The 25,618-nt window shown below is 48.9% G+C and overlaps 1 protein-coding gene across 3 annotated transcripts in view; it reads left to right on the top strand.

Annotated features, from left to right (window-relative positions):
- Positions 1-24,379, top strand: part of CANX (calnexin) — a 745,024-nt gene extending 720,645 nt beyond the window's left edge. For 2 of the 3 annotated variants that reach the window (XM_069654104.1, XM_069654106.1), the window contains exons 13-15: positions 4,688-4,823; positions 4,925-5,019; positions 22,760-24,379. In XM_069654104.1, coding sequence (XP_069510205.1) covers positions 4,688-4,823; positions 4,925-5,019; positions 22,760-22,813 — 285 coding nt within the window. In that variant the 3' untranslated portion in view covers positions 22,814-24,379. The remainder of the gene's footprint in view (positions 1-4,687; positions 4,824-4,924; positions 5,020-22,759) is intronic. The other variant, XM_069654105.1, reaches the window with a different exon arrangement.
- Positions 24,380-25,618: the final 1,239 nt, after the last annotated feature.

Below are 25,618 nucleotides of genomic sequence, written 5' to 3'. Positions count from 1 at the left end.
CCTGCTGGACATATGCAGGGCTGCTACGTGGAGGTCGACGCACACCTTCACGAAATTCTACTGCGTCGATCGGGATTCCAGGGAGGAGTCCAGGGTCGGCCAAGCAGTGCTGCACAACCTGTTCGCCTGAGGTGAGCCTGGTGAGGAGGTAAGATTGCTTGATGTTGAGTTTGATGTAATGCTTAATGTTGAGCCTTTTGCCACCTCCCGTGGTTGTGCATGTGTGTACTGCTATGTATTCTTTATTCATGAGCATGTGAATCCATGCCAGACCCCATGCTGGAGAAGGAACAAGTTACTTACCTGTAACTGTTGTTCTCCAGCATGGGTCTGGCATGGATTCACATGCGAACCCTCCCGCCTACCCCTCTGCGGCTCTTCACTTGGTCATACTGCCACTTCACGTGCTTCCAAATCTGAAGATGGCTGCCAGAGGCGGGGCTTAGGTAGAGGGCAGTCATTGGCTGTGGTCAGTATGACGCAGAGACCAGTGATTGGTTACTACTACGAAAGACAGATCAGAAACGAAACTGATACTGTTTTTTTCTTTACCGAGGATTCCCAGCCTGACGACGGGGAATATTCATGAGCATGTGAATCCATGCCAGACCCATGCTGGAGAACAACAGTTGCAGATAAGTAACTTGTTCCTTCCTTTACAGACTGGGCTTCTCCCTCAATTTAAAGAAGTCACAGATGATACCATCACAGAGACTGCAGTTCATTGGAGCGGTCCTGGACACTTCCCTGGGAAAAGCCTTGCCACCAGAGGTGAGGGCTCAAGATATTCTACAGATGGTCACCAAGTTTCAAACTGCCCAACGTCTCCCAGCCTTCGACTTTTTGAGGTTGCTAGGCCTCATGGCATCCTGCATCTTCCTTGTGCCAGAGGCTCGTCTGAGAATGAGATCTCTTCAGTGGGCACTGAGAAGTCAGTGGTCGCAATTCTCAGGGAGAATGACAGATCTCCTCCGGATTCCGGACAAGGTAGCCCGCGACCTTCAATGGTGGGCCTATCCAGAGAACATCTTGAAAGGAGAACTGTTTTGGCAACCATGGCCGGAGATAACAGTAGTCACAGACGCCTCGCTCACAGGGTGGGGAGCCCATGCCAAGGACTTGACCATCACCGGTCGTTGGGCTCAATCGGAGTCCAGACTACATATCAACCTATTAGAGCTGAGAGCGATCAGACTAGCGCTAAAAGCTTTCCTGCCATCAGTACAGGAGACAAATGTCCTAATAACGGACAACACGGTGGCCATGCACTACCTCAACAAAAAGGAGGCGTAGGATCACTGCCACTGTGCAGAGAGGCGATGCAGCTCTGGTTTTGGGCAATCCAAGAAGGAATCTCTATCGGCAGTCCACCTAGCCGGAGAGAAGAACTTGACAGCAGACGCTCTGAGCAGGCAGAGCAGTCTCCCACGAGTGGGAGCTAGCTCAGGAAGTCCTTCAAGAGATCTTCGCCCTTTGGGGAACCCCTCAGGTGGATCTGTTCGCCACAAGCACCAACAGGAAGTGCGATCTGTTCAAGGGAATTTCCCCTGAGAGGAGCTCTAGGAGACGCGTTTGTAGTGGACTGGGAGTTTCCACTCCTTTACGCGTTCCCACCAGTCCGTTATTCCTCAAATGATCAGGAGGTTGAGAAGATTCCGGAAGACCATGATCCTAATTGCCCCGGATTGGGCCAGGAGAACGTGGTACCCGGACCTTCTAGATATGTCCATCTGTCCTCCAATCAGTCTTCCACTCAAAGAGAATCTTCTCTCGCAGAAGGGAGGTCAGGTTCTCCATCCAGACACCAGAACCCTCACCCTTCACGCTTGGCTTCTGAAAGGGTGAGGTACAAGGATTGGGATCTCCCTGATGACGTCATGGAGGTGTTGCTTTCGGCCAGAAGACCGGCAACAAAGTCTTTATACCGCTGCTGTTGGAACAAATTTTGCAGCTGGTGTAGGGAAGAGAATATCAACCCTTTTTCATGTGGTACACCAACAGTGTTATCGTTTCTACTCTACTTGGCAAACTCAGGCCTTCAAGTTGGCACTGTAAAAGGCTTTCTCGCAGCGCTTTCTATCTTCAAGCGCACTGCGGAGGAACCATCGTATTTCAAACTTCCTCTAGTGGTACAATTTCTCAAGGGACTAACTAATGTTTACCCTCCAAAACCATTCCAGGTTCCCTTATGGGACTTAAATTTAGTCTTAAACTTCCTAATGGGCACTCCATTCGAACCACTTCACTCTTGCGCGCTGAGATTTCTCATGCTTAAAACTGTCCTATTGGTATTGCTGCTAGGAGGGTGAGCGAGCTACAAGCTCTCTCCTGTAAACCCCCACATACTATCTTCCACAAGGACAAAGTTGTCCTACAGGTGAAGCCTAATTTCCTCCCAAAGGTGGTTTCTGAATTTCATATTACTCAGAAAATTACCTTACCTTCGTTCTACCCTCCTCCCCATCCGGGTAAAGAGGAGGAAAGGCTACATAGGCTGGACCCAAGGTGAGCTCTCAGCTTTTACATCAGCAGAATGGCTAGGATCAGGCAAGCAGACCAACTGTTTGTAGGATACTCGGGTCACAAGTTGGGACTACCCATAACAAACCATCTCCAGGTGGATTATTTTGGCCATCCTGGAATGTTAGACTGGCAGGGAAAGAGCCACCCCAAAATCTCAGGGCTCATTCAACCAGGGGTATCGCAGCCTCTTCGGCTCTCCAAAGAGGGGTACCGGTCCGGGACATATGTGCGGCTGCCACATGGTTGTCTGCACATACATTCACAATTTTACAATCTGGATTCCTCCACTGCTCAAGAGACCAGATTTGGCAAGGCCGTATTACATTTGGTCCATCCCTAAAGGGATACATAACATTCTCACTCCCACCTCCAATTACATGCCACTGCTATGGGAGTCTATCAAAGATAAGGAATACGTCGGAGGACACAATCCCTTCGAAGAATGTTACTTCTTACCTGGTAGCATTCTTTCGACGGGATGTTCCTCAGACGTATTCCTTATCGCCCCTCCCAACCATCCCCGCAGTGATACTTCCCTTGTGGTTGCATCTTACGCTCCTTCAAGGTCAATAACCAATTCAGGCATGACTTTTCTTATGCTACAAAACGGAACTGAGCAACAGACGCAGCGCGTGGCTATTTATGGGCGTGGTGACGTCTGCGCCGATATGGTGGCCGTCGAGGGACATAGACTCGGCGGACGTCAACGCGCCGCGCCCTCTACAGAAAAAAATTCCGAGGCCAGCAAGCTGGAAACGTATTATCAAAGATAAGGAATACGTCGGGAGGAACATCCCGTCGAAATAACGTTACCAGGTAAGAAGTAACTTGTTCATCTCCACTACTGCTCACACTGACCCCTCTTGAGGTAAGCCTGGCTGCTCAATCATGCTACCAACCTGTGTAGTACAGACCTATACCAAAGGTTGGGTTCCTATTGCCAGGAGGTCAAGGTTGCTGTAGTGCACCTAAAGGGTACTACGACAAATCTTGCTTAACAAGAGTATTTGCTTCTGTTGAACCTTGCCACCTCCCGTGGTTGTCTAGTGTTGTACTATATATTCTTTATACATGAGCATGTGAATCCATGGCAAACCCCATGCTGGGGAAGGAACAAGTTACTTATCTGTAACTATTGTTCTCCAGCATGGGTCTGGCATGGATTCACATGCCAACCCTCCTTCCTGCCCCTCTGCGATTCTTCTTGGTCTTAATGCCACTTTAAGTGCTACCAAATCTGAAGATGGCTGCCAGAGGAGGGGTTAAGGGAGAGTGCAGTCATTGGCTGGGGGCAGTATGACCTAGAGCTCAGTGATTGGTTTATAGGAGAAAGACAGTTTATGTGAAACTTTTTTTACCGAGGATTCCCGGCCTGACTAAGGGTAATGTTTACGAGCATGTGAATGCATGCTGGAGAACAATAGTTAGAGGTAAATAACTTGTTAATCAGTCAATGTAATGTTTCTTTAAGAAGCTCAATTAAATGGTACTTAGTCCGTGTGACATTTTAAGCAGCAGTTGAGAGGAAATAAGTTCATATAGTCAACTAATTTGAGGCGCATGTCACCCCCAGTGAAATAAGTACTTGTGAGTGAGACAATTAATTGTACCGAATCTACCTGGCCCTTCTCCAATGTTGGACTCCTCCGTTGCATTGGTTCTCTCGAAGTGGATGCTTAGCAAAACACTGTTCTTTTTTTTAAATGTGTGTTTATATATGAAGCATAACTCTTGTGTTAACAATCTTTGCCTTAGCGCCTGTCAGACAAGGATACACTAAGTGCTTGGTCTGGTTTCCTTGTTGACTTCTTACCACCGAGTTAAGAGCCCAAAGGGAACCCCTCTGGCTTAAATCAGTGGCCCGTGGGGTCTGTACACAAAATCTTGCCGAAAGCTTATGACTTAAGTAATATGGATGATTGGTTCTAGATTCACAGAAGTTTTAAGTTGGAGAGCCTTTATAGAGGTGGTTGGTTTGAAAGTCTTTCAATGCTCTAAGCCCAGTTGTTTGAAAGATGATCACTCATGACAAGGCATAGCTATGCTAATTTTTGCTGCATTGCTAAGATTTGTTGACCTCTACAAAGCTGTACAAGTGGTTTATGTGACTGCAGTTAACCTCTCCTGTCTTCTACACTGCGCATAACCACATCTTTTTTTATAGAAACAGTCCAGTGCTGCAGAGTACAAAAAGACGGATGAGCCCCAGCCAGATGTGAACGAAGATAAGGGAGACGAAAAGCCTGAAGAGGAGGAGGAGGAGGAGGAGGAGGAGGAGGAGGAAGTAGATGCGAAACCAGGTATGCAAATTTGCATTCAGAGTAGATGTCTAAGGCACTTTAAGCTTCCTGCTCAGGTGATGAAAGCAATTCCTGCCATTAAACGCTCCACATTTTTCCAGCAGAGAAACAGAAAAGTGATGCTGAAGAAGCTGGGAGTGGAAGTCAAGAAGAAGAAGAAGTAGAAGTGGAGCAAGAAAAAGCACCAAATGAACAGGTACTTGGAGAACTTGGTCATAAAGGTGCTTATATGTCTAGATTGATTTCCAAAATCACCCCTGGTGGTGAATTTGGGAGAACACCCCATTATGGCGAACAGGGAAGACTGGTTAGCCAAACCCAATAAAGTTAATGTAGCAAAGCAGCAAAACCTGGTCTCAGGGTACAAGTGGTCTATCTAGGGCTACAGTGAGTCCACACAGCCACACCAATAATTCTAGTTAGACTGGTTGTATAAAAATATACACCAACTTATTGGGCCTTTAAAGTGCACACTAAGCAAGTAAAACCTGTAGTCCAATATTGTCACACAAACCCTTATATAACAGATCTATCCACTTATTCCATTAGGCGAAATAGAATAGCATTTGATTCAATGACCATTGCACCCCACAGATCATTGGTTGGATGCTTTAGAATTTGAAAACACTTCAAGATAACCATAAAACTGCTTCCCTAGCTCCAATAAAGTCCAACCCTAAGATGGTTTGGCGCCTTGAGCCCTAACGTCACAAGTCTAAAAAAATAAAAAATAAGATTGGCAGAGCCTAGTGTTTATGATTAATGAAAGTTAAAGTTCAGTCAAATAGAATCACTCAATCCCAGTCATTAGGCTAGGCCTCGAAAGTGAAAATTGACCAGGCCCCCACTGACCAAAGTCAGTTATTTAGGGACTGGACTTTACGCCTATGGAGCATGAGAGGGGAACCAGATATGTAAACTTACCCCCACTCGAACACCATCACCAACTCCTTCAGCAGAGAGTTGCCCTCCTGCCACGAGTGGGAACTTCGGCAGGACCAGATGGACGCGAGAGAAGGTCCTCTTTGCGGAAGACTCATTGTAGGGCAGATGCCATGTCCTGAAGGTCAGTGTACCATGTCCTCCTGGCCCAATCCGGAGCAATTGGGATCATGGATTTCCCAAACTTTCTCAACCTCCTGATGACTTGAGAAAACCCGTACAGGAGTGTAAACTCCTTTACGAACTCGTCCCCTAGAGCTCCTCGTAGTGGGGGTGGAGAAGGGGGGGGGGTGGGGGCGGGAGAGGGTTTCCCTGGAGCAAAACAATTCACATTTCCGGTTGACACCGTTTGCTAACATATTTTGTTGAGGGGGTTCCCCAAAAGGTGAAGATCTCTTGAAGGACTTATTGAGCAAGCTCCCACTCGTGGGAGCCTGTGCTCTTCCTGCGCAGAGCTCTGCACAGTGGTAGTGATCCTACACCTCCTCTCATGTTTAGGTAGTACATGGCCACTATGTTGTCCGACATCAGGACATTCTTTCCCCATACAGAAGGCATAAAAGCCTACAGCGCTAGTCTGATTGCCCTTAGTTCCAAAAGGTTCATTAATTGTCGACCGTGATTACAAAGGGGTCCTACCTGCTGTAAGTTACAGTACTTTTTTTGTTGGTGTGGACGTCGAGCCCTAGGCATCTTTGCGGAGTACCATCTTCTCTTGATACCATCCTCAATTTATCTATTCAGAAGACCTCATCTGACACTAGAACAGCACTCTCAAAGAATAGGCCAACTAGATCTGTACTGGACCAATCTCAATAAACTGACATCATAGAGCGAAATGCCCCCTAGAATCTGACAGTGAACACCCCCAAACGCGGAACCCTTTTGACATCCTACAACAAAGATTAGCATTGCAGATCTGAATCCAGACCAACCCTTTGCAATGGACCACAGGAACGGCAATCCTGCAAAGCAAACGCAGTTAAGGGGAGATTTTCGGGTTAGTCGCACCAACCTATGCCTTTACACACAAAGCTGAAATCAACTTTGGAGATTGGACTGTTGCATCCCCTGTTAGTGTCTAAAACATAGCCTAGAACAGGGGGATCCAAGATGGCCGCCGGGGAGAAGACCCTGTGTTAGGTGCTCTCCCAGAGCCCCAGCCAAAAGCCAAAAAAGTGGGATAATTGGAGCAACGCCCCTCCCCGGGTGCCCCTACCTGCTGGGGCTGGCATTTCGGGCAGCAATGCCTAGTGGTGGAGCGGAACGGGCTCGGAGGAGGTGATCGGCTGGAGCAGCGGTGCGCGGCCTGCTCCGGGGAGCGCCGGTGGAGTTGGGCTGGTGTACAGCCCCGGGCGAGAGGGGCCGCGTCGGCAGAAGGAAGCAGAGTGACTGGGCTGCGCAGCGCTGCCTGTTGGGTGTGCAGGTGGAGCCGGCGCTCGCAGCCCGGCAGGAGCGGAGCATTGTGGGCGGAGGGGCAGGGACCCGAGCGGGACCTGCGGTCTGGGACTGCCTCCGCCCTGGATCATCCCCGGATTGCAGCCGGTGCAAGGCACCCTGCGGCGGAGAGAGTGGGCGGCCCTAGGCCCCAGCGGAGGGAGGAGGGGCCCTCCGCAGTGAGGAGCGCAGCAGAGCAGCTCCGGGGGAAGACCCGGAGCTCCAAAAGCGGCCTGCTGGAGGCTGATGTGGAGGCACCCCTGGGACAGAGTGAGTGGAGGAGGGGCCTCACCGAGGTGAAGAATAAAGCGGAGCAGCTCTGTGGGAAGACCCGGGGCTCCAGCACTGAGGTGTCTTTTGAGCCTCGTCGGCAGGGCTGGCACTGACTGAATCTGCAGGGAGCGGCAGGTGGGGGGGGCGGGGGGTGGTTTGTGGGGCTTTGAGAGTACTGTGGCATGGAAAATGAATAATGGGGGAAAAAGTGAAAGGAATACTGCCTAGGTGCTGCCTGGGACCCTGTGCAGCGTGCCTGCTCCTTGACCATTCTCAACCCCACCCCCACCCCCACCCTGCCACCACCTGAACTTTTAAATTGGGACTGTGCTAGCAGTGGACAGAGAAGATGGTTAGGGCTACCCATGGGGCCCCCCATCCCCCTCACTTTAAATTGGTCAGTACCTGCATTGGAGTGAGAAGTGGGTACAGGCAACTCGCTCCAGGGAGGGGGTGAGGGGGAGAGAGAGAGGGGGGGGGGGGGGGGGGCAGAACTGCGCGAGGACCGGCGTGTGGAACTCTGATTACCCCAAATAACAGGAGGCCCAGCCCCACTTCAGGGGGAATGAGCGGAGGAGCTGCTGGACCAATTCCAAAAGGCCTCAGGCCCCTGTAGGGTCGCGCCTGGACACCAAGAGGGTGCAAAAATCCCAGAAATACTGGACATACGGCTGGGGTTGCACACGACCCAGTGGTCTGGTGGGTAAGGGGCACGACGATCTAGCGGCTAGTAGAGAAGGCAAGTCCGCACAAGGAAGTGACATTGGGTTTAGGCAAAGGGGGCGGCGGTGCCAGGAGGTTCCATCATTGAGGAGGATGTCTAAGAACAGAGGAAAGGTTCCAGGAACCCTGGTGGAAGGTGAGAAGAAATCACCAGAGGGCATGCTTCAGAAACTGGAGAAAGGAAGAGGGAGCAGAGCCCGAGGGAGGGAAGGAAGGAGAGAGATGGGAGCGAGGAGGGGATGGCCCTGGAAGAGGGGACGAAAGGGTCACAAAGAAGCTCCTCGGAGTGTTTTCAATCTTTTGGCGATAGAATGGTCAATGTAATGCAAGCACAACTTGGCAAAATGAAGGAGGACCTCACGGGGGCGGTCCGTGAGGTGAAGAGCGACTTGACAAGCCTGGATTCAAGGGTGGACACTAATGAAAGGGCTCTTCAAGACTTAGCAGAGGACTCTTATAAAGTGCAATGGGTGGAGAGCCTTACCAAGGCCACCCACAATCTGGAGCTTCAGACCAAAGATCTTGAGAACAGGTCAAGAAGGGCCAACATTAGGGTGAAATTTTTGCCGAAATCAGTCAGAATCGGACCTCCCACAGACGGTGAGGTTGCTGTTTGCTCCCCTGGCAGATGTCTTGAGTCCGGAAGAGATCAGAGTAGACTGGGCTCATAGAGTGGGGCCCAGAAGGGATGAGCCTGGTGCCCGACCACGTGATGTTGGTGGCGCTGCACGACTGTACGCAAAAAGAGAATTTTACGGGCTGCGAGGGGGGCTTGGGTTCATAGTAATAATTTCGACAACAAAAATGTCGAAAGTCAAAATTTGGAAAAAAAAGTCAAAAAAAAATGCGACCTTTTTTTTTCAATGCATTTTTTTTCGAAATGTGGGGTTCCTCCCAACCCCCTTTTTTTTTTAATTTTTCCCTTTTTTAACTCCCGAACCCCTAAAATAAATATATAATTTAAAAAAACCGAAAGTCGGCATTTTTTTCGACATTTTTGTCTGTCGACATTTTTTTTCGAAATTGACTGCCCACCGGACGCCATCAGCTTCAATGGGTCCTCCATTCAGCTGTACCAGGATTTGTCGGCTATTACTCAACAAGAGGAGGCAGATGTGCCCAATAACGCAGGAGCTTCAGAAGAGGGGCACAAGCTACAAGTGGACATGTCCGTTTGGTTTGATGTTTGAACTGAATAGAAGGCAAAGAAGGGTTACATCAGTGGAGGAAGGGGCGGCCATCCCCGGGATAGAGGTGGACCACTCGGGTGAATCACCGGACAGGGGGAAAGCCAGCCCCAAACATAGGGAGTGCTCGACCCAGGAACCAAGAAGGAAGGTGAGGAGGGGCCCGGCGGGCCTGCCGGGGATCCCCCTGGTGGGGGGCCCCCGAGCCTGGGGGAGGCACAGGGCTCGTCGCCAAATTGATTTCTAGGTTATGATATGGTTCATTTTTGGGGGTACCCTGGGAGGGGTGTCTGGACGAGGGTGTAGTGGCTGGGGAGGTTGGGGTCATGGAGGATCATCTAAGGGTCAGAGTGGACCTGCCAATGGGGTCACTGGGGTGGGGAAGTGGCACTGCTCCCGAGGGAGTGGTTCGGGGGAGGGGGAGGCTAGACGCTGGCAGTGCGTACCCGGTGAGGGGGGGGTCACGGGTCTGGTGGGGGGGAATCACAGTATGGGTATTGGTTCTGCCGGGAGGAGATCCAGGGTCTCTATGGGCAATGGGTAAAGTCTTGAAAAACTGGTCCCTGAATGTCAGGGGTTTTAATTCGCTGGTGAAGAGGAAAAAAGTGGCTCATGCTGGCGAGAGAGAACCCGGACATTATTGGCTTTCAAGAAAAGGACAGACCGAGGGTGAGGCTGAAGGGGTTTAGCTGCCTTCATCAATCGAATGGTCAGGCAAAGAAGGGGGGCGTCCTCCTAGCCCTTAAAAAACGGTTTGGATGTGGCTGTAATGGGCGTTTCTCTGGACAATTTGGGCAGGTTTCTGGTGTTGAATCTTCAAAAAGGCAGGGAGTTGTGGTCAGTGGCTACCCTTTATGCGCCAAATACGGGGCAGGACCACTTCCTACAAACAGTGCTGGGTAAATTGGAAAGGGTTAGTAGGGCAACATAATACTCACAGGGGACTTCAATTTAGCTTGGGATCCGGCGAGAGATAGGAGTGCCAGACTAAAACTTCCAGAGAACTGCAGTCCAAATTGGAGGAAATCTCATTGGTTGACGCATGGCGGGAAAAGAGGGGTGACGATAGTGGGTACACTTTCTATTCTCATGTGCACAGATCAGCTTCCAGGATAGATTGTCTGGTTGTCTCGTTACCTAGTAGGTAGGCTTAGGAAGATTGGGGTGGGAGCGATTTCGATTTCAGACCATGCTCCGATTGTACTGGAGCTTGCGGTGCCATCGCAGGCGGAGGGTCTGTAGAAATGGAGGTACCCTTCTCACATCTTTAAGGACGAGGTGCTGCGGGAGGAGCTGCGACAGGAGATTGGTCACTTTTTTCAGAGGAATGAGACTGAGGGCATGGATCCGTGTATAATGTGGGATTCCTTCAAAGCCACCATTAGGGGGACGATTATTGGGATCAAGGCTAGGAGAGTTAGGGAATGTAGGAAGATTTGGAGGCTAATTTGAAAGCGGTCATGCAGGAACTAGCTGTTGGACCCTCCGCAGAGACCAGGAGGTAGTATAGGGTGATTAAGGGCCAATGGGACACAATAGTCTCGGCTAAGACGGAGAGGGCACTGCTACACCTTATGCAGAAGTATTACGTGAAGGCGAACAGGGCGGATAGGCTATTGGCAAGGAGCAAGATAGAACAATACTGAGAATTAAGACAGCAGGGGGGAGGGAGGTGATGGGGACCCAAGAAATCAAAAGGGAGTTTGCAAGTTATTACGGGGAGGTGTATAAATCTGACAGTCCAGCGGAAGGGGATCAGGGGAGGTTTCTGGAAGGATGCCATCTCGCTGGGATTGAGGTAGCGGCTAGGGAGGAGCTCGAGAATGACTTAACTATAGAGAAGGTCCACAAGGCTATTGCAGCTCTCCCCTTCACAAAAAACACTTTTGGGGGAGCGAAAGGGATAACCTAATCTATGGAGGAGGCGAAAGTGGTACTACTCCCTAAACAGGGGAAAGATCTTGCATCGTGCGGTGCCTACAGACCGATTACTCTAATCAATTTATATGCGAAAATCTTTACTAAGGTTTTGGCGGCCAGGCCCGAACCCCTCCTCCCAACCCTAGTGGAGCAGGACCAGTCTGGTTTTGTTAGGAGGCAAACGCATGACCACACCAGCAGGATTGCCCATATTATAGAGAAAGTGAACAAATCTAAGATGGAGGCGATGGCAAACCCCCACCAGGTCAATCATGAAACAGAAGACTACGATGAGTTGACAATAACTGAGATAACCTGATGATGCTCAGGTAGATGGCACAGATACAACGGCTTCAGTTTTTGGGGAGGGAGAAAGGAGGACGGAGTATAACATTGGATAATGTGATGCCTTATTATTGATAATGAACGTCCGAAATGGTTGTAATGTTTGGTGTGTTTGTTTAAAAGGCTATTGTGGTGGCCCTCGACGCTGAGAAAGCGAGCATTTGATAGAGTAGAATGGGGCTTTCTTTTTGTCACTGTGTAAAATGGGCATCGGGGAAAAATTCATGGGCAAGATAGAGGCGAACTACTCTAGTCCCACATTGCGCCTGATGCATCTGATCCGATGACGGTGTCTAGGGGTACGAAGCAAGGCTGTCCGCTATTGCCACTACTTTTTGCGATATATCTGGAGCCGCTCCTGAGTAAAATCAGGTTTCACCAGGAGATTAAGGGGGTGATGTTTGGGGGAAGGGAGCATAAGGTGGCCGCCTTCACAGACAATATGTTGCTGACCCTGACGACCCCCAAGTATCCCTTGAAGCAGTCGAGAGGTTTTAGGGAGTTTGGCAAATATCAGGGCTACGGATTAATAAAAGTAAGTCTGAGGTGCTGTGTCTACAGATATCCCCCAGGGTAGAAAAGGAGTTGAAGGAGAGCTTTGAATTTGCCTGGGCGAAGATTAGGATAAGGTATTTAGGGACTGTTATCACGGGGACGATAGAGCAAATGTACGAGGCAAACTATCTCCTGCTTCTGGGGACAATCGAGGGGTTGCTTCTGTGCTGGGGACCACTGGATGTGTCTTGGTTAGGCAGGATCAATGCCTTAAAGATGGTTATCCTTCCAAAGCCATTGTATTTATGGCACTGCTGGTTAGGGTACCGGCCCCCTTCTTCAGAAAGTTAGGCAGGCTTACTCAGGCCTACATATGGGGGACGAAGAAACCTAGAGTTCCTGGTAGGCTTATGCAATTGCCCAGAAATAAAGGAGGCATGGGGGAACCGGATATGGTGAACTACTACCGGGCAGCTCAGATGAGGGTACTTAGTGATTGGACGAAAGATGACAGGGGAAAGGTGTAAAGGGAAATGGATAGAGCAGTGGTAGGATACGGGCTGGAGGGGGTTCTGTAGCTTCCTCGGGAGGACAGGCCCAGGAGGATGTACTACAGCGCAATTGAGGAGTTGGTGGGTAGGTTATGGGATGAAGCGGTGCCTAGATCAAAGTTCACTACCTTTCCTTCACCTCTCACACCCATCTTTGCAAATCCTCAGTTCACCCCTGGGCTGGGAGCTGACTCTGGGTTTGACGCGTGGCAGGAGGGGGGGGTAGTAGGTGCCTTAGAGACCTCTATGAAGGTGGGCAGGTGAGAGACTTCTCTACCTGTAAGTGCATTTCGGCGTGGGGGAAGAGGGGCGATTCCGATGTATGCAGCTAAACATTGGGCCCTACTTCCAGCTATAAAGGGGGTGGCCCAAGAGATCTTACCCAATTCAAGAAATATGTGACTACTAAAGCAGGGGGCAGACACCTAGTGGGGGATTTGTATAGGTTGCTCAAGGAGGGGGGGGGGGGGGAGTGGTGGGCAAGAGGGGCTTTATGGCCAATTGGGAGAAAGAAGCCGGGCAATCAATTACGCTAGAACAGTGGCAATCCCTATGGGCGTCTATTCCCAAATTGACTAACTCTTTACAAATCCAAGAAATTTGGGTGAAGTTGATGCATCAATGGCACCCACCCCCTGCAGGTTAGCTAAAATATATCGGTCCAAGACCGCCCTGTGTTGGAGGGGATGTGGGGAAGAGGGCTCCTGGAGACACATCTGGTGGCAATGCCCAAAGGTTGCCCCGTTCTGGGTCATGATTGGCAAGGCGGTTGTATGACATGTGCATTGCTGTAGTTGGGGGGGCGGGGGGATATGGTCGAAGGCCCAAAAGGTTTGTGATCTTGGTGTTGGCAGGGGCACAGTTAATAGCACAGAAATGCAAGGTGAAGGAAGCGCCCACGGAACATGAATGGGTAGGAAGGATTTGGAGGCTAGCAGCTCTGGAGAAAGTGACCTACTCGTTAAGAGAACACGAGAAGTTTCTTTTGGACTGGGATTTGGCTTTGCATTTTCTAAAGAGACTCCAGGGCGGCCTGGTGCCCACGCAGCATGAAGCTTCTGGGACTGGCGTAATATGGGGCCGGAGACCGGGGGAGGGGAGGTATGAAATGGGAGGACTCTGGGTCCTGAGTGGCTCCTTACGGTGGAATTTGGACTGCCTAGCAGCATGGTAGTGAGGTGGCGAGAGACAGGCGAAGTAATTACGTTATCAAAGGACAGAACCTAAGAAAGATGTAGCGATGCACCAAGACCCGTGGAGTTGGGAGGGCAGGGGTTGTTGGGAGAGGGTGAGGTGAGTTGGGGGCGGTAAAAGGTTTATTTGTTTAGTTGTTATAAATGCCAATAAAAATATGGAAAAAAAATAACCCAGAACTCTTCCCGCCTTTGAAGAACATGGCTGAAGCATCAAGAGTTCAGTCTTTTTATCCCTGAGTGAGTTTTAGCCTTGTCCTAATACTCCTTAAAAGTCCTCACTAGTCCCAAGCCCCTCTTCTCCCCAATTAACACTCGCCTCTAAATCACCTACCACCTTACACTTAACGCACAGACCACTCTGCTCTCGACAACTTCATGGCTACCAGTACCACTTTAATCTTGACTGGTCAGCCTATTAGCTATTTATCAAATGTAATAAAGGTCTTGGATTCTAAGTTCTCTCACCAGATGCCATGGCTGAAAAAGGTCAAAAGATCTGAAGGATATTCATTATTCAGATTTTGCTAACCATAGAGATTTCCCTTGGTGCTAAGCACTACTATCTAGAGCTCAAAAGAAGAGAGGGTATTGAATTAGTTGAAAAGTGATCCAATGAGGATACAGCTTTACCTAGTGTGGTGCATTAAGATGAATCGACCATTTTCTAGCCTGTGACTGAGATTAAATTTGTTATTTCAAATTAATGGGTAGCCAAGAAAGGGCCTTGAGATTGTCATTGCCTGTTATGCCACTTGACGATTGAGTCTGTTTTTGGGGTTGGGGGGGTCAGAGGGGTGCATAATAATTGTGTGTTCCCTGGAACAAAATCTATAAATCACCCAGCCATTAATTTGCTAATGGCATCTGATCTCCATTTTGCCTCTACCACTGTACTTGGCGAAGGTGGTCTGAGCAAGAGCACACTGATTAGTTCCTGAATCTCTCTTGAATTACGTTAATTACTTAAGAGTGAATTCCTATTTAGGGAGATTCTAGGGACACTTTCAATGGCGCCTAAACATTTTGCCCCCCCCCCTCCTCCTCTATTCTTGTGGATCACACTTCTGTTTGGTGGCTAGAGGGACTGCTCCTGCAGCACACCTGCCATTGCAACCCGTTTTCTCATACTTCTATGGCCTGGGTGGATGTTATGGCAGAATTCCATTTTGGCTGTTCTGCAGGCTTATTTTATAGGACCCTTACTATTTGTGCGTCCCCCCTTTATTTGTTGGTGTTTATCACTAAACCCCGCCCTCCCCCCAACACAACCACATTCCTTTTTCAGTCCCTAAGAGCATGTGTCTTGGGTCTCTCCATTGATGCCCAGGCAGTGCTTAAGCCTCCCTTTTGTGCACTAGGATTATTGGATCACTCAAAATTGGTTGGGTTCTCAGAAGGCTGTTGACTGCTAATATTTAGTTTTGGTTTCAACAAGGGTGCAAGCAGACTTAAGGCATTAGTAACCCAATGTACCTTTTATCAATCGGAGTACTAATGGGGTTTTGTTAAGCTCTCCTTTTTGCAATTCTGTTTTATGGGCTTTCTTTGTTTGGGGAAACCATTAAGCAGGCCTAAAGTTGCTGTTCTGTCCCCATGTGTTCTTTGTGAGACCACAATGACTCCACCATGGCCGGTTGGTTACCCTTTGTGTGGGGGGTGAGCATGGGTGTTTGGGGGCAACCTGATTGGTTTGTCTCCGAAGGCTTTAATTTCCCTGATGGGATTGGTGGGCCTGCACACACCAACCTCTGAGTATAGGTACATATTGGAGCAACCTTGTGCCTACACAGTTCTGACAGATGTTTGGAAGGAGACCAGGTTAGCCTTCTTGCTGCAGGATCATTTGCAGCTTCCCACCTTTGCTGCATTTAATGGCCCTCATTTTACCATACTGGCTGGATGCATTTTTCTGGGCATATTTTTTTTGTTTGGGGATTTGGCTGCTGGTGGCCCTGCCTATGTCTTCCCTGTTCTGCTGTTGGTCCTCAGCTGCTTGCGCCAAGCCATGCATCTTGGGAATGTTTTCTTGTCTGACCATGCAAGGTCCGCAGCAAGTCTTCTGGAAGCCGATCACAATCTTTATCCCAGCTAGTCCAAGGTTGCGTTGCGAACCATCCCAGCAATTGACAGTAAATGTCTGAACTTATATGAATACTTGAAAGGTAGTCTGCACTCGGCCTGCCATCAAAAACAGGTTTTATTACCATTTGGAGTCCCCTATTCATTATGGGTTATTACATTCAAACCTTTCCTTGCAGACATAGGATACACGTTCAGACTTTCATCCAGACATCCTGTTCAAGCAGTTGCCCTATCTGCTAGTGGTTGCCCTGGCCAAGGGCTGTCTGGGCTTAATGTAGTTCCTGCCATATATAGCCAAGTCTCCATCATATCAGTCCATTTTAGCTGTGGAATGCATCCAGAATTACTAATGCCAAAGTGCCACCTAGGTGCTTCAATGGCAGGCAAGTGCCTAGGCAACATGCCGCATTCTGTTGGTGTCTTCCAAGGCTCTCCACTAACCGAGTAAGGTTACTTGACCTGGCAAAACAGTGCCCTTCGGGCACTCGATCCTAAGAGGCGTCAGAGAATGTTGCATATAGTCGCACACCTAGTAAAGTCTTGGCGGAGGACTGTGTGGGGAAAATAAATTGGTGACTAGTTAAGGTTTACCAAAAAGATGGAGGGCTCAGGCGGCCAGAGCCACAGATCATGGCTTTTGATTAAGTACCAACAATTGGACATTTCTTTTTTAATTTCCAGTCGCCGGAACATAATTTACAGGAAAACTGGTTACAGGTAAGTAAAGTTTCCATTTTAGCAACAGAATGCATCATGTTGCTGTGGATTCTTAGAGGATAGGCCAGTACTTAAATGTTAACTGCGTTTTACCATCAAGAACAATAAAATCTTGGGGCGTGGCTAAATGTCCACGGAGTAGGGTGTGCTTCTTAGGAGCTCCTGCAGAACCACATGGAAACAGATTTTTGAAGCCAGCCACGTGATGTCCAACAATACTCACTGAAGCATGAACACCGGGCGTGCAGCGGTCAAATCTCCGGGACAAATTGCAGCAAGAAAAGTGAGTGGTGTGCCAAAGAGTGAAGCACCCGAGCCGTGAACGAAAACAAGATGGCGCCTACATAACAAAGGATCAGCCAGATAAACAGCCGTACCGCCGGGAGGTGATGAGGCAGGAAGCCAAAGCAGCAGAATCTGATCCGTGACAGTGGGATTGGGAAAAAAGCACATTAAACCCATAAAGAGGCAGCGGCGGTGTGAAAGGCAGCCTGCTGAGGGGAAACCTGTGACGACGTGCGTGAGTGCCATAGAGGGGCTTGAGACTGCAGATGGAGACTCGGAGGACCGAATTATATAATCACGGACAATGGACATGTGCCGGAATCAAGAACTACACGAAAAGTGACACCGCACGGGAAAGAGCGCACAGCGACACGGAAATACCAAACAATAAGAGGTACGGAGCGCAGATACAGCCGCTCAGACTCCGAAGCCTCATACGGCTGCATGAACAGCTGATGAGTGGCGGAGACGGAGATCAAAGTCCGAGCCACGGTGTGGCGAGAAGCATATTGTAACAAAAGGAGAGAAAGGAAACATTGTTGCTGGCATGTAGCTGCAGGATGAGTGCAGAGCAGTAGAAAGAGTGAAACTGACATCAGGACGGTATGCAGCACCCCTGTGGGAACTCTTATGTTAGGGAAGCAGAGGGCTCCCACAACACAGACAGGCAAGCCATAACGTGTGATTTTGGTTGCAGATTAGACACTGCAGGCTCACAAGGAGCATGGACACTGCAGCGAGGGATGTGAGAAGTCAGAAGCCGCAGTAAGACATGAAACGAGGAGTAAAATCCAAGCATCTGCCCAACCCCCACAAGAAGAGGACAATGGAAGAGGAGTCGGGGGACTAATAGTGTGAGCACACAGCCTAGGGCTGACCCGGCGGAGGCCAAAACCGGGTCGGTGTTGCACTATGGACATCCCAGGGATAGAGGGGGCAGGTCATGGAACCCTGCCCGCCCCTACGTGGGAGGACACCCACTCCTGATGCCAACGGGTAGCCTTAAGATACCCCTTGTGAGGCCTGTCTGGGCCTAGACGATAACAGCCTGGCCCTGCAGGGGATGGTAACCACAAGTGGAGAGGCTCGCCCATGAGTTTCCGGTGCGACGCCATGTCCATACCTATAAGAATGAAGTTCAAGCAACCCACGCTGGACGAATACGCCAGGACACCACCGGGCCCGGAAGGAGCTAAGCGCAAAGATAAAATCCTCCCTGGGAGCGCAGCCACCATGGGCACGAACCAGGAGATGCTTGCTGCGATTGCAGACCTTAAAGTGGCCTGGGAGACTAAACTGGGCCTTGCAATAACCGAACTGAAAGCCGCACTGGAGCTCAAAGTTGGGGCAGTAAAAGAGGAAGTGAATCTTCTCCGGCAAGATGTTAGGACGCTGGCAGAACGCAGAGTGAACTTAGAAAAAGAGGTGGGCCCGAACACAGCGGACTGCAACACACAACGGAACTTCATGCCCTAGTGCAACGTGTGGGCAACCTGGAAAGCAGAGCAGAGGAGGCGGAGGGACGTGCTCTCAGGAATAACATTTGCATAGTTGGTTTGCTGGAGGGAGCTGAGGGACCTAACCCCACGGAGTTCATTGAATCTATGCTACTGCAGGAGATACCGGAGGAGCGTTGTCCCAGGGGTTTGCGGTGGAAAGAGCGCACAGGGCCCTAACGCGGAGGCCACTGCCGGGAAACCCTCCTAGGCCGATCGCCAAGATCCTGAACTACCGTGATCGGGAAAGAATCCTTGAACACTTCCGGAAGGGCGGAACGATACAAAGGGGGGGGACAGCAAACATAACTGCATACCCGGATTACACCTTGTTGGTTCAGCGTAGTCACATGAACTTTGGGACTGTGAAGAGAAGATTGAGAGAAACAGGCTTCAAGTAAATGTTGCTCTACCCGGTGAAGCTCAAGGTGTTCCACAAAAACAGAACATTGTTTTTCGTATCCCCGGAAGAAGCCATGGGGTGGCTCTACACGCAGAGCTGCCCCAGGAGCCGGGCATTCAGACGAGAGAAGAAGAAAGGTAAGTAATCTGCGCCCATGGCACCAAGGGGTGTCGCAGCCTAAGACGATGGGACTAGATTATTATTTAAGTAGCCGCCATTGGGCGTGCATGATTGGTGGCAGAAATTGATATGATCCGTGAGCACAGACTTTTGACATGGGTGCGGGAGCCTTGCAGAGCTAGTCCTCACACCCCCACAAGGAATAGATTAGTTAGGTCACCGGTAGACCGGTGACACCCTGCTGGGTTCCTGCCCTCGGCACTCCGAGGCAGGACCAAACGAGGGGTCGTCTGAGATCCAGGGATTGAGCTGGGCATTTGTTGGGGTTAGGTGGGATGGGGGGGACACAAGAGGGGGTGTGTTGGGGTTTGTTGTTGGGGGAGGGGGAGTTTGTGGGGAGAGGGTGGGTAACGAGCCAAACTAATATTAGGCGGGATAGGAGGCGGGGAAAGAAGGCGGAAGATCGTTTCTATGGAGTCGGGGTGCCTTAGGGTGGTTACCTGGAATGTCAGGGGCCTCACTAGTTACCTGAAGCGTAATAAAATAATGATGTACCTGATAAGGATGAGGATCGACATAGCATTATTACAAGAGACCCTCTTGACCACCTCCAGTTACACCCTGGTAAGGTGGAAGTGGAGCATTGCGGGAGCTTACTTTCGGACTCTTTATGGCAAAATTAGCCCCCTTCTAGGAGGCGCGATCCTATGGGGTGGAGACTTTAACTGTGTACTGAACCCGAAGATGGACATATCAGATAGTAAGCTAGATAAACCTACCCCGGCTGCAAAGGTGCTACAGACTCTCCTGAGAGACTTCGACCTTGTAGATGTCGGGTGACTTGCAGATGGAGGCAGCTGCATCCAGCAGATAGGCAATACTCACCCTATGCAGCACCACAGGACCTGCATATAGGCTTGCCCGCCTTAGACGACTTAGAACGAGCAGATCTGGATGCCCCAAACACATCAGAAGAACTCGAGTTAGTGATTCTACACCTGCCCACTTGCAAAGCTCCGGGGTCGGACGGGCTCCCAAGCAAATTCTATAAAACCTACAAACAAGAGTTGCTTCCCCCCGTTGCTGGCTATGCTTAATGAAGCGTTTGAGCAGGGCAGGTTACCAGAGTCTCTGTGGGAGGCAGTGATCATTCTGCTTTTAAAGCCGGGTAAGCCTAGCACAGACTGTGTCATAGACCCCTATCGATGCTTAACCAAGATAGCAAAATCCTTACGGCAGTGCTAGCAAACAGGCTAAAGCGAGTAATCGGCAATCTGATACACCCCGACCGAACTGGCTATGTCCCAGGCAGGAATATAACTGATAACCATAGAAGACTGCACCATATTATTGATCAGACAGAGGAGGACCCGGGTGAACTGGCGATTGTCTCGCTTGATGCGGTTAAGGCTTTCGACTCAGTAAGATGGCCCTGTCTGTTAGCTCCTTTGAGAGCATATGGAATGGGGCCGGACTATCTTAGGTGGGTTAAAATATTATACAGCTCCCCAATTGCAAGGGTGAAAACGGGTGCTATTGTCTCAGACAAATGGCAACTTAGCAGGGGCACTAGACAGAGCTGCCCCTGGTCGCCTATGTTGTATATACTAGCGTTGGAACCATTGGCAGTCTGTCTTAGACAACAATATGGGGAAATAGGGATCCGCACTGCGAGTGGTCCGCATCTTATTTCATTATATGCTGACAGTATACTCTTGTATCTGCGCTTCCCAGAGGAGAACATACAATACATCCTGCAGGTGATGGAACGATACACTACCCTCTCTGGCATAGCGGTAAACCCCAAGAAATCTAGCATGTTCCCCCTGGGGAGATATAGATGTTCCCCACCAAGGAGCCTACCGGTATTGCCAATACCTTGGCGAACTGAGTCGTTCCGATACCTTGGAATTGACATACCACACGACAAGAAAAGAATACAAACGCAACACGGAAAAGGCAGTGGAGAGCATTAAATCTAGCATGGGATTCTGGTCTAGACTACCCCTGGCCATAATGGGGCGAGCTGCTCTGATCAAGATGGTTGTCCTGACCAGACTGTTACACTTCTTTGTAAATATCCCGTACGTGATCCCTAGGCGCTTCTTTGCTAGTCTCCACAGCTTGTGCAGGGGCTTTATATGGCACAGCTCCAGGAACAGGGTGGCTCTCTGGAAATTACAGAATTTGTGTGACCGGGGGGGGGGGGGGTCGGGGAGGGGGGCTAGGAATAAATTGACCGAATTTTGAGTTCTATTACTTGGCGGGACAACTGCAATATGTAGCCAGGTGGCTGGCTGATGAAGAAACGGCTGAAACCAGGCTGCTGTGCATGGATCCTGCACCCTACTTCCTTAGAGAGATAGTCTGGGTATCAAAAACTAAGGTACTAGAGATGGCGAGGCTGTTGGTGCTTGGCTGGGAGGTGTGGCACAGGGCATGGCAGATTGTGGGATACCCAGCTCTGTTTTCCATGCAGGTGCCGTTGGTGGCGCTATGCAGGGAAGACCCTCCCAACTGATAAAAGGGGTCCGTAGATACTGGGAACTGATGGGCCTAGCTACCCTGGGAGACAAATGGCAGGAGGGAGAGGCACTGGAATTCCAGAGATTAATAGAGGACAGCGGGGTGCATAAAGGGCAACACATTACCAACTCCAGAATTGTTAAACGAGTGCAAGAAAAGTGGCCGGTGGTAGTGCTTGCAGAACAACCTGATGCCACCATTGAGACAATGTATGACGTCTTGGAGGGTGGACACGAGATATCCCGCATATGAGCTGCTGGGGTCCAAGATGGGGAAAGAATTGCTCCACCTGAGGCAAGCCTGGGAAGAAGTGTGAGAACCCAATGTCGGGTGGGCTGAGACTGAGCCCAAAGATGATATAAAGTGTCCCGGAACGTGAGGCTCCAACAGATCCAACTATGTCACACACAGAGCATACCTGACCCCCTGTAAGATTGACAAGTTTGGTGGCCAGTTGACTCAGATGCCCCAGGTGTGGGGAGGAGGAAGCTGGGATGTTACACATGTTCTCGGCTTGCCCTGAGGTGGGGAGGTTTTGGACAGAACTGAAGATACGCTTGGTAGGAAAAGGCATTACGCTGGAGGTGGAGTCGGCATGGGCATGCATGCTTGGGTGCTTTCCTAGACCATGAAATTTGAGGCACATTAGTAAGATGAAAGATCTGGCCTGCATCCTGGCCAAACTGAGGATTGCAATGTGCTGGAAGGCAGCCCATAGGCCCAGGATAGTTGTGGTGGGTGGACCTCATGAAGTGGGCAGAGGCAGAAACGGCTGCTTGGTTCGAAGCGATCAACCGGGGAGGGGAGGAGGTGGGACCCCCAATTGAATGGAGGCAACTGGTGGCCACGATGGCAGGCCCCTCCCAGACCAATTATAGTGAGGATGACACGGAAAAGACAATAATAGACCCGCTTGATGAAGAACAAGCTGATGACAGACACAGGGGCTCGAGTTAATGGGGAGGGTGGGAGTACGACAAAAGTGTACGCTGTTATGTTAAACTGAAACATGGAAGTCCTATAATTTGTAATGTTTGGTGTTATAAAATAATAAAAATTGTTTTAAAAAAAAAAGCAATAAAATCTTGGCTTCACTTTTAGCCCTAATCGACATTGAGCACGCTATGGCAAGCAGAACAATATTTTGTATTCTGAATAGCGATTTGGGATAGACTATGCTGTTATGATGTACGGCTCTTTAATACAAAGCTTTAATATTCCTCTTTCACTTCTAACAGGAAGAAGAAATTCTGAATCGATCCCCCAGAAACAGAAAGTCAAGAAAAGAATGAGATAATGAATAGAGATGTACTGAATCTGCGAAGGGGAAGGAAAATCCATTTTCAAATGGTGCGGGTGGGAGGGAAGGGAGAACCTTGGACACCATATCCAAAACACTGAAACTACACGACAAAACTGCGCACAGGTTCAAGTCGTACTCCATACAGTGTAATCACTAGTGTCTAGCACGAAAAATTTGCAATCATGTGTGACCAGAACATCATTCCTGTGAGACAAATGCATTTTAACAATTGCCTGCTGTGGATGCTGGAGTGTTGCACAGGGAACTAACATACTTTTGAATTTTTGAAGGCTTTGTTTTTTGTATTTGTTTTTTCTAAGAAAAGCGAGCAAATAAAAATAGGTTAGTTTTGCCAAAATTGTCCAAATTGTTAAATAAAATGTGTTGTAGAAACAGGAAATCTCTCAGACAATTGCATTACTTGATGTGTCAATGAGTTAATACATTGGAAGGTTCATGCGTTTTCATTTTAGTAAAAATGTAACTTCTTTGCAAAATTTGTAAAGTTACTCAATGACAGTGCCCTCAGTTGAAGATTGCGTTTTAAAGTGATCAAACACGCTGTTTTGTTATCCCTTATATTTAATTTTTAATATCTTGCAAAGTTAAGGATGTACCAAATAAAAAATGGTAGTCAATGTTGTATGACCCAGCAAACATTGTCATTAGGAACTTGCTTCCCCTGGGCAGAGCATGGCTGGGTCATCACATGGCCTATGCATGACTTCTTTAATTACTCCTCTGCTGTCAGTGTTCACAATTTGCATGAGGGGTCTTTGGGTTTGTCAGCGTGCAGGCCTCATACCGGATTTGTCCCCTTTTTCTCTCAAGTGTGTGGGTGTATGTATAAAACATACATATATATTAATTCTAGCGCTGTGTGGTAGCCCCACTTCTACAGCAGTTGTAGCAATGCTGCTTTGTAACTTTTTCTAACACTGTTGGCTGAAGAAGTGATCATCTAATAAGATTTGGACTCTGCAGTGAAATATTGTTTTGGCTTAACCACTGGAAAGACTATGATCTTTGCCAAATTGTCAGTCTCCCTCCACACATGACCAACTGTACATCTGGATCTACTTCCATGTCATTTAGTGCTGCATTGTTTTTGTTCCTTCCGTGTTTAGTGTTCACTTTCTTCAGTTTCTTTTCCTCTGAAATCTAGTCTTGTGATCAATGTTTTTGTTAAATTTTAGCAAAAATGTGCAGGATTTGATGGGCTAACCGTCTCTATTGACCAGGTTGCTACTACACACTTGGAACTGAATTCAGCTTTGTGCCCTGCATCCCATAACCCTTCCCCTTTTATTCTGTATTTCAAAATTTGCCCCGAGGAGCACACTTTTGGTGTAAGCCATAACCCATCAGCTGCTGAAATCCTTGCTATGAAGCATTGGCAGAAGTATTTCTGGGGAGGCTAGGTGCCTCAAGTTTACCGGGGATGTATATGTAACTGTTCAAAGTTTTTCACCTACTATTAAATGTGACATAAATTATATTGTAAATGTATGGGGTCCAAGTCCAAATACTGAATAAATCTTTTATTAAAAAAAAATCTGTGTGAGGGTGTTAATGTAGTTTCTTTTTTTTATTTTTTTTATATTAATTGTAAAAATGGGATGTCCATTTCGATTAGAAATGACTTGCAATAACATTTACAGGTGGTGGAGGAATTCCCACGAAGGGTGTCTGCACAATAGCACAAAGATGAGAACAAGTGGTGAGCCTGTTTGAGGGTGCCAAACAAGTAAGACAAATGCCATGGACAAAATAAACATTAAAGAAAATATGTAAGATAAAAGGTAACCTTAACCTAGGGGATGCAAGTGGTTCAAACTAAAGAATAATCTATAAATATGTGAAATTGCATTAAGCATCACCGGTGGGTGTAACATAGGGAGGCTGGGGAGAGGGCAGAGGGGAGTGCAAGTGATGTTTAAGCCCAATGTTGAAGAGCTCTATGGTTGGGCTTGCTTTGATTGTTATGAGCAGGTGGTTGCAGTGGAGCGGGCAAGTAGGGAGAACGAGAGGAGACGCAGGGGAGGGTAATGGACAGTGAGTTTCAGTGCAGAGTAGGATTGTTGGGAACTAGATGGTGAGTGAACTGAGATGCAATCGGACATATTGAGGCGCAAGACCATTCTCCAGCATGGGGTCTGGCATAGATTCACATGCTCATGAATATTCCCCGTCATCAGGCTGGGAATCCTTGGTAAAGAAAATAAATCGGTATCCGTTTCGTTTCTGATCTGTCTTTCTTAGTAGTAACCAATCACTGGTCTCTGGGTCATACTGCCCCCAGCCAATGTCTGCCCTCTCCCTAAGCCCCTCCCCTGGCAGCCATCCTCAGATTTTTACCACATGTTCAAGTGTTGGGAGTCCTTGTGCTTTAGCTCTCGAGCTTTTACTGCGTTTTGCGTTTCTTCAAAGAGTTTAATCTCATTTTTTCAGTCAATCGAGCCTCAAGCTCCACCTTTTCTACTTCCGATCAACGGGGACCCGTTTCAGAATTTTCTACGCCCCTCAAGGGCGAAGTTTTCGTCGAGTTACGCTTCTCGGAGGATTCCAGAAGACCTGAGGCCTACCCCGTGGACATGGCCCAGGACAAGGGAAGCTCGATGCCCGGATCCAAGCTGTTCAGGAACTGCACTGGTTTCGGATTACAGAATGTTTTCAAGGAGGATGAGCATTCGAGATGTCTCTACTGCCTTCAAGAAGACAAAACGCATGTGGAGAAGGACTGCGTTTTGCAAGAACATGTCGTAACGGACCATGAAGGATCGGCGTATCCACC

This window comes from Ambystoma mexicanum, chromosome 3q, assembly GCF_040938575.1.
Source record: "Ambystoma mexicanum isolate Mex_15411 chromosome 3q, UKY_AmexF1_1, whole genome shotgun sequence".
NCBI classification, from domain to species: Eukaryota; Metazoa; Chordata; class Amphibia; order Caudata; family Ambystomatidae; genus Ambystoma; species Ambystoma mexicanum.
Note: the sequence above shows the minus strand (reverse complement) of the source record. Positions and strands in the feature narration are given on the sequence as shown.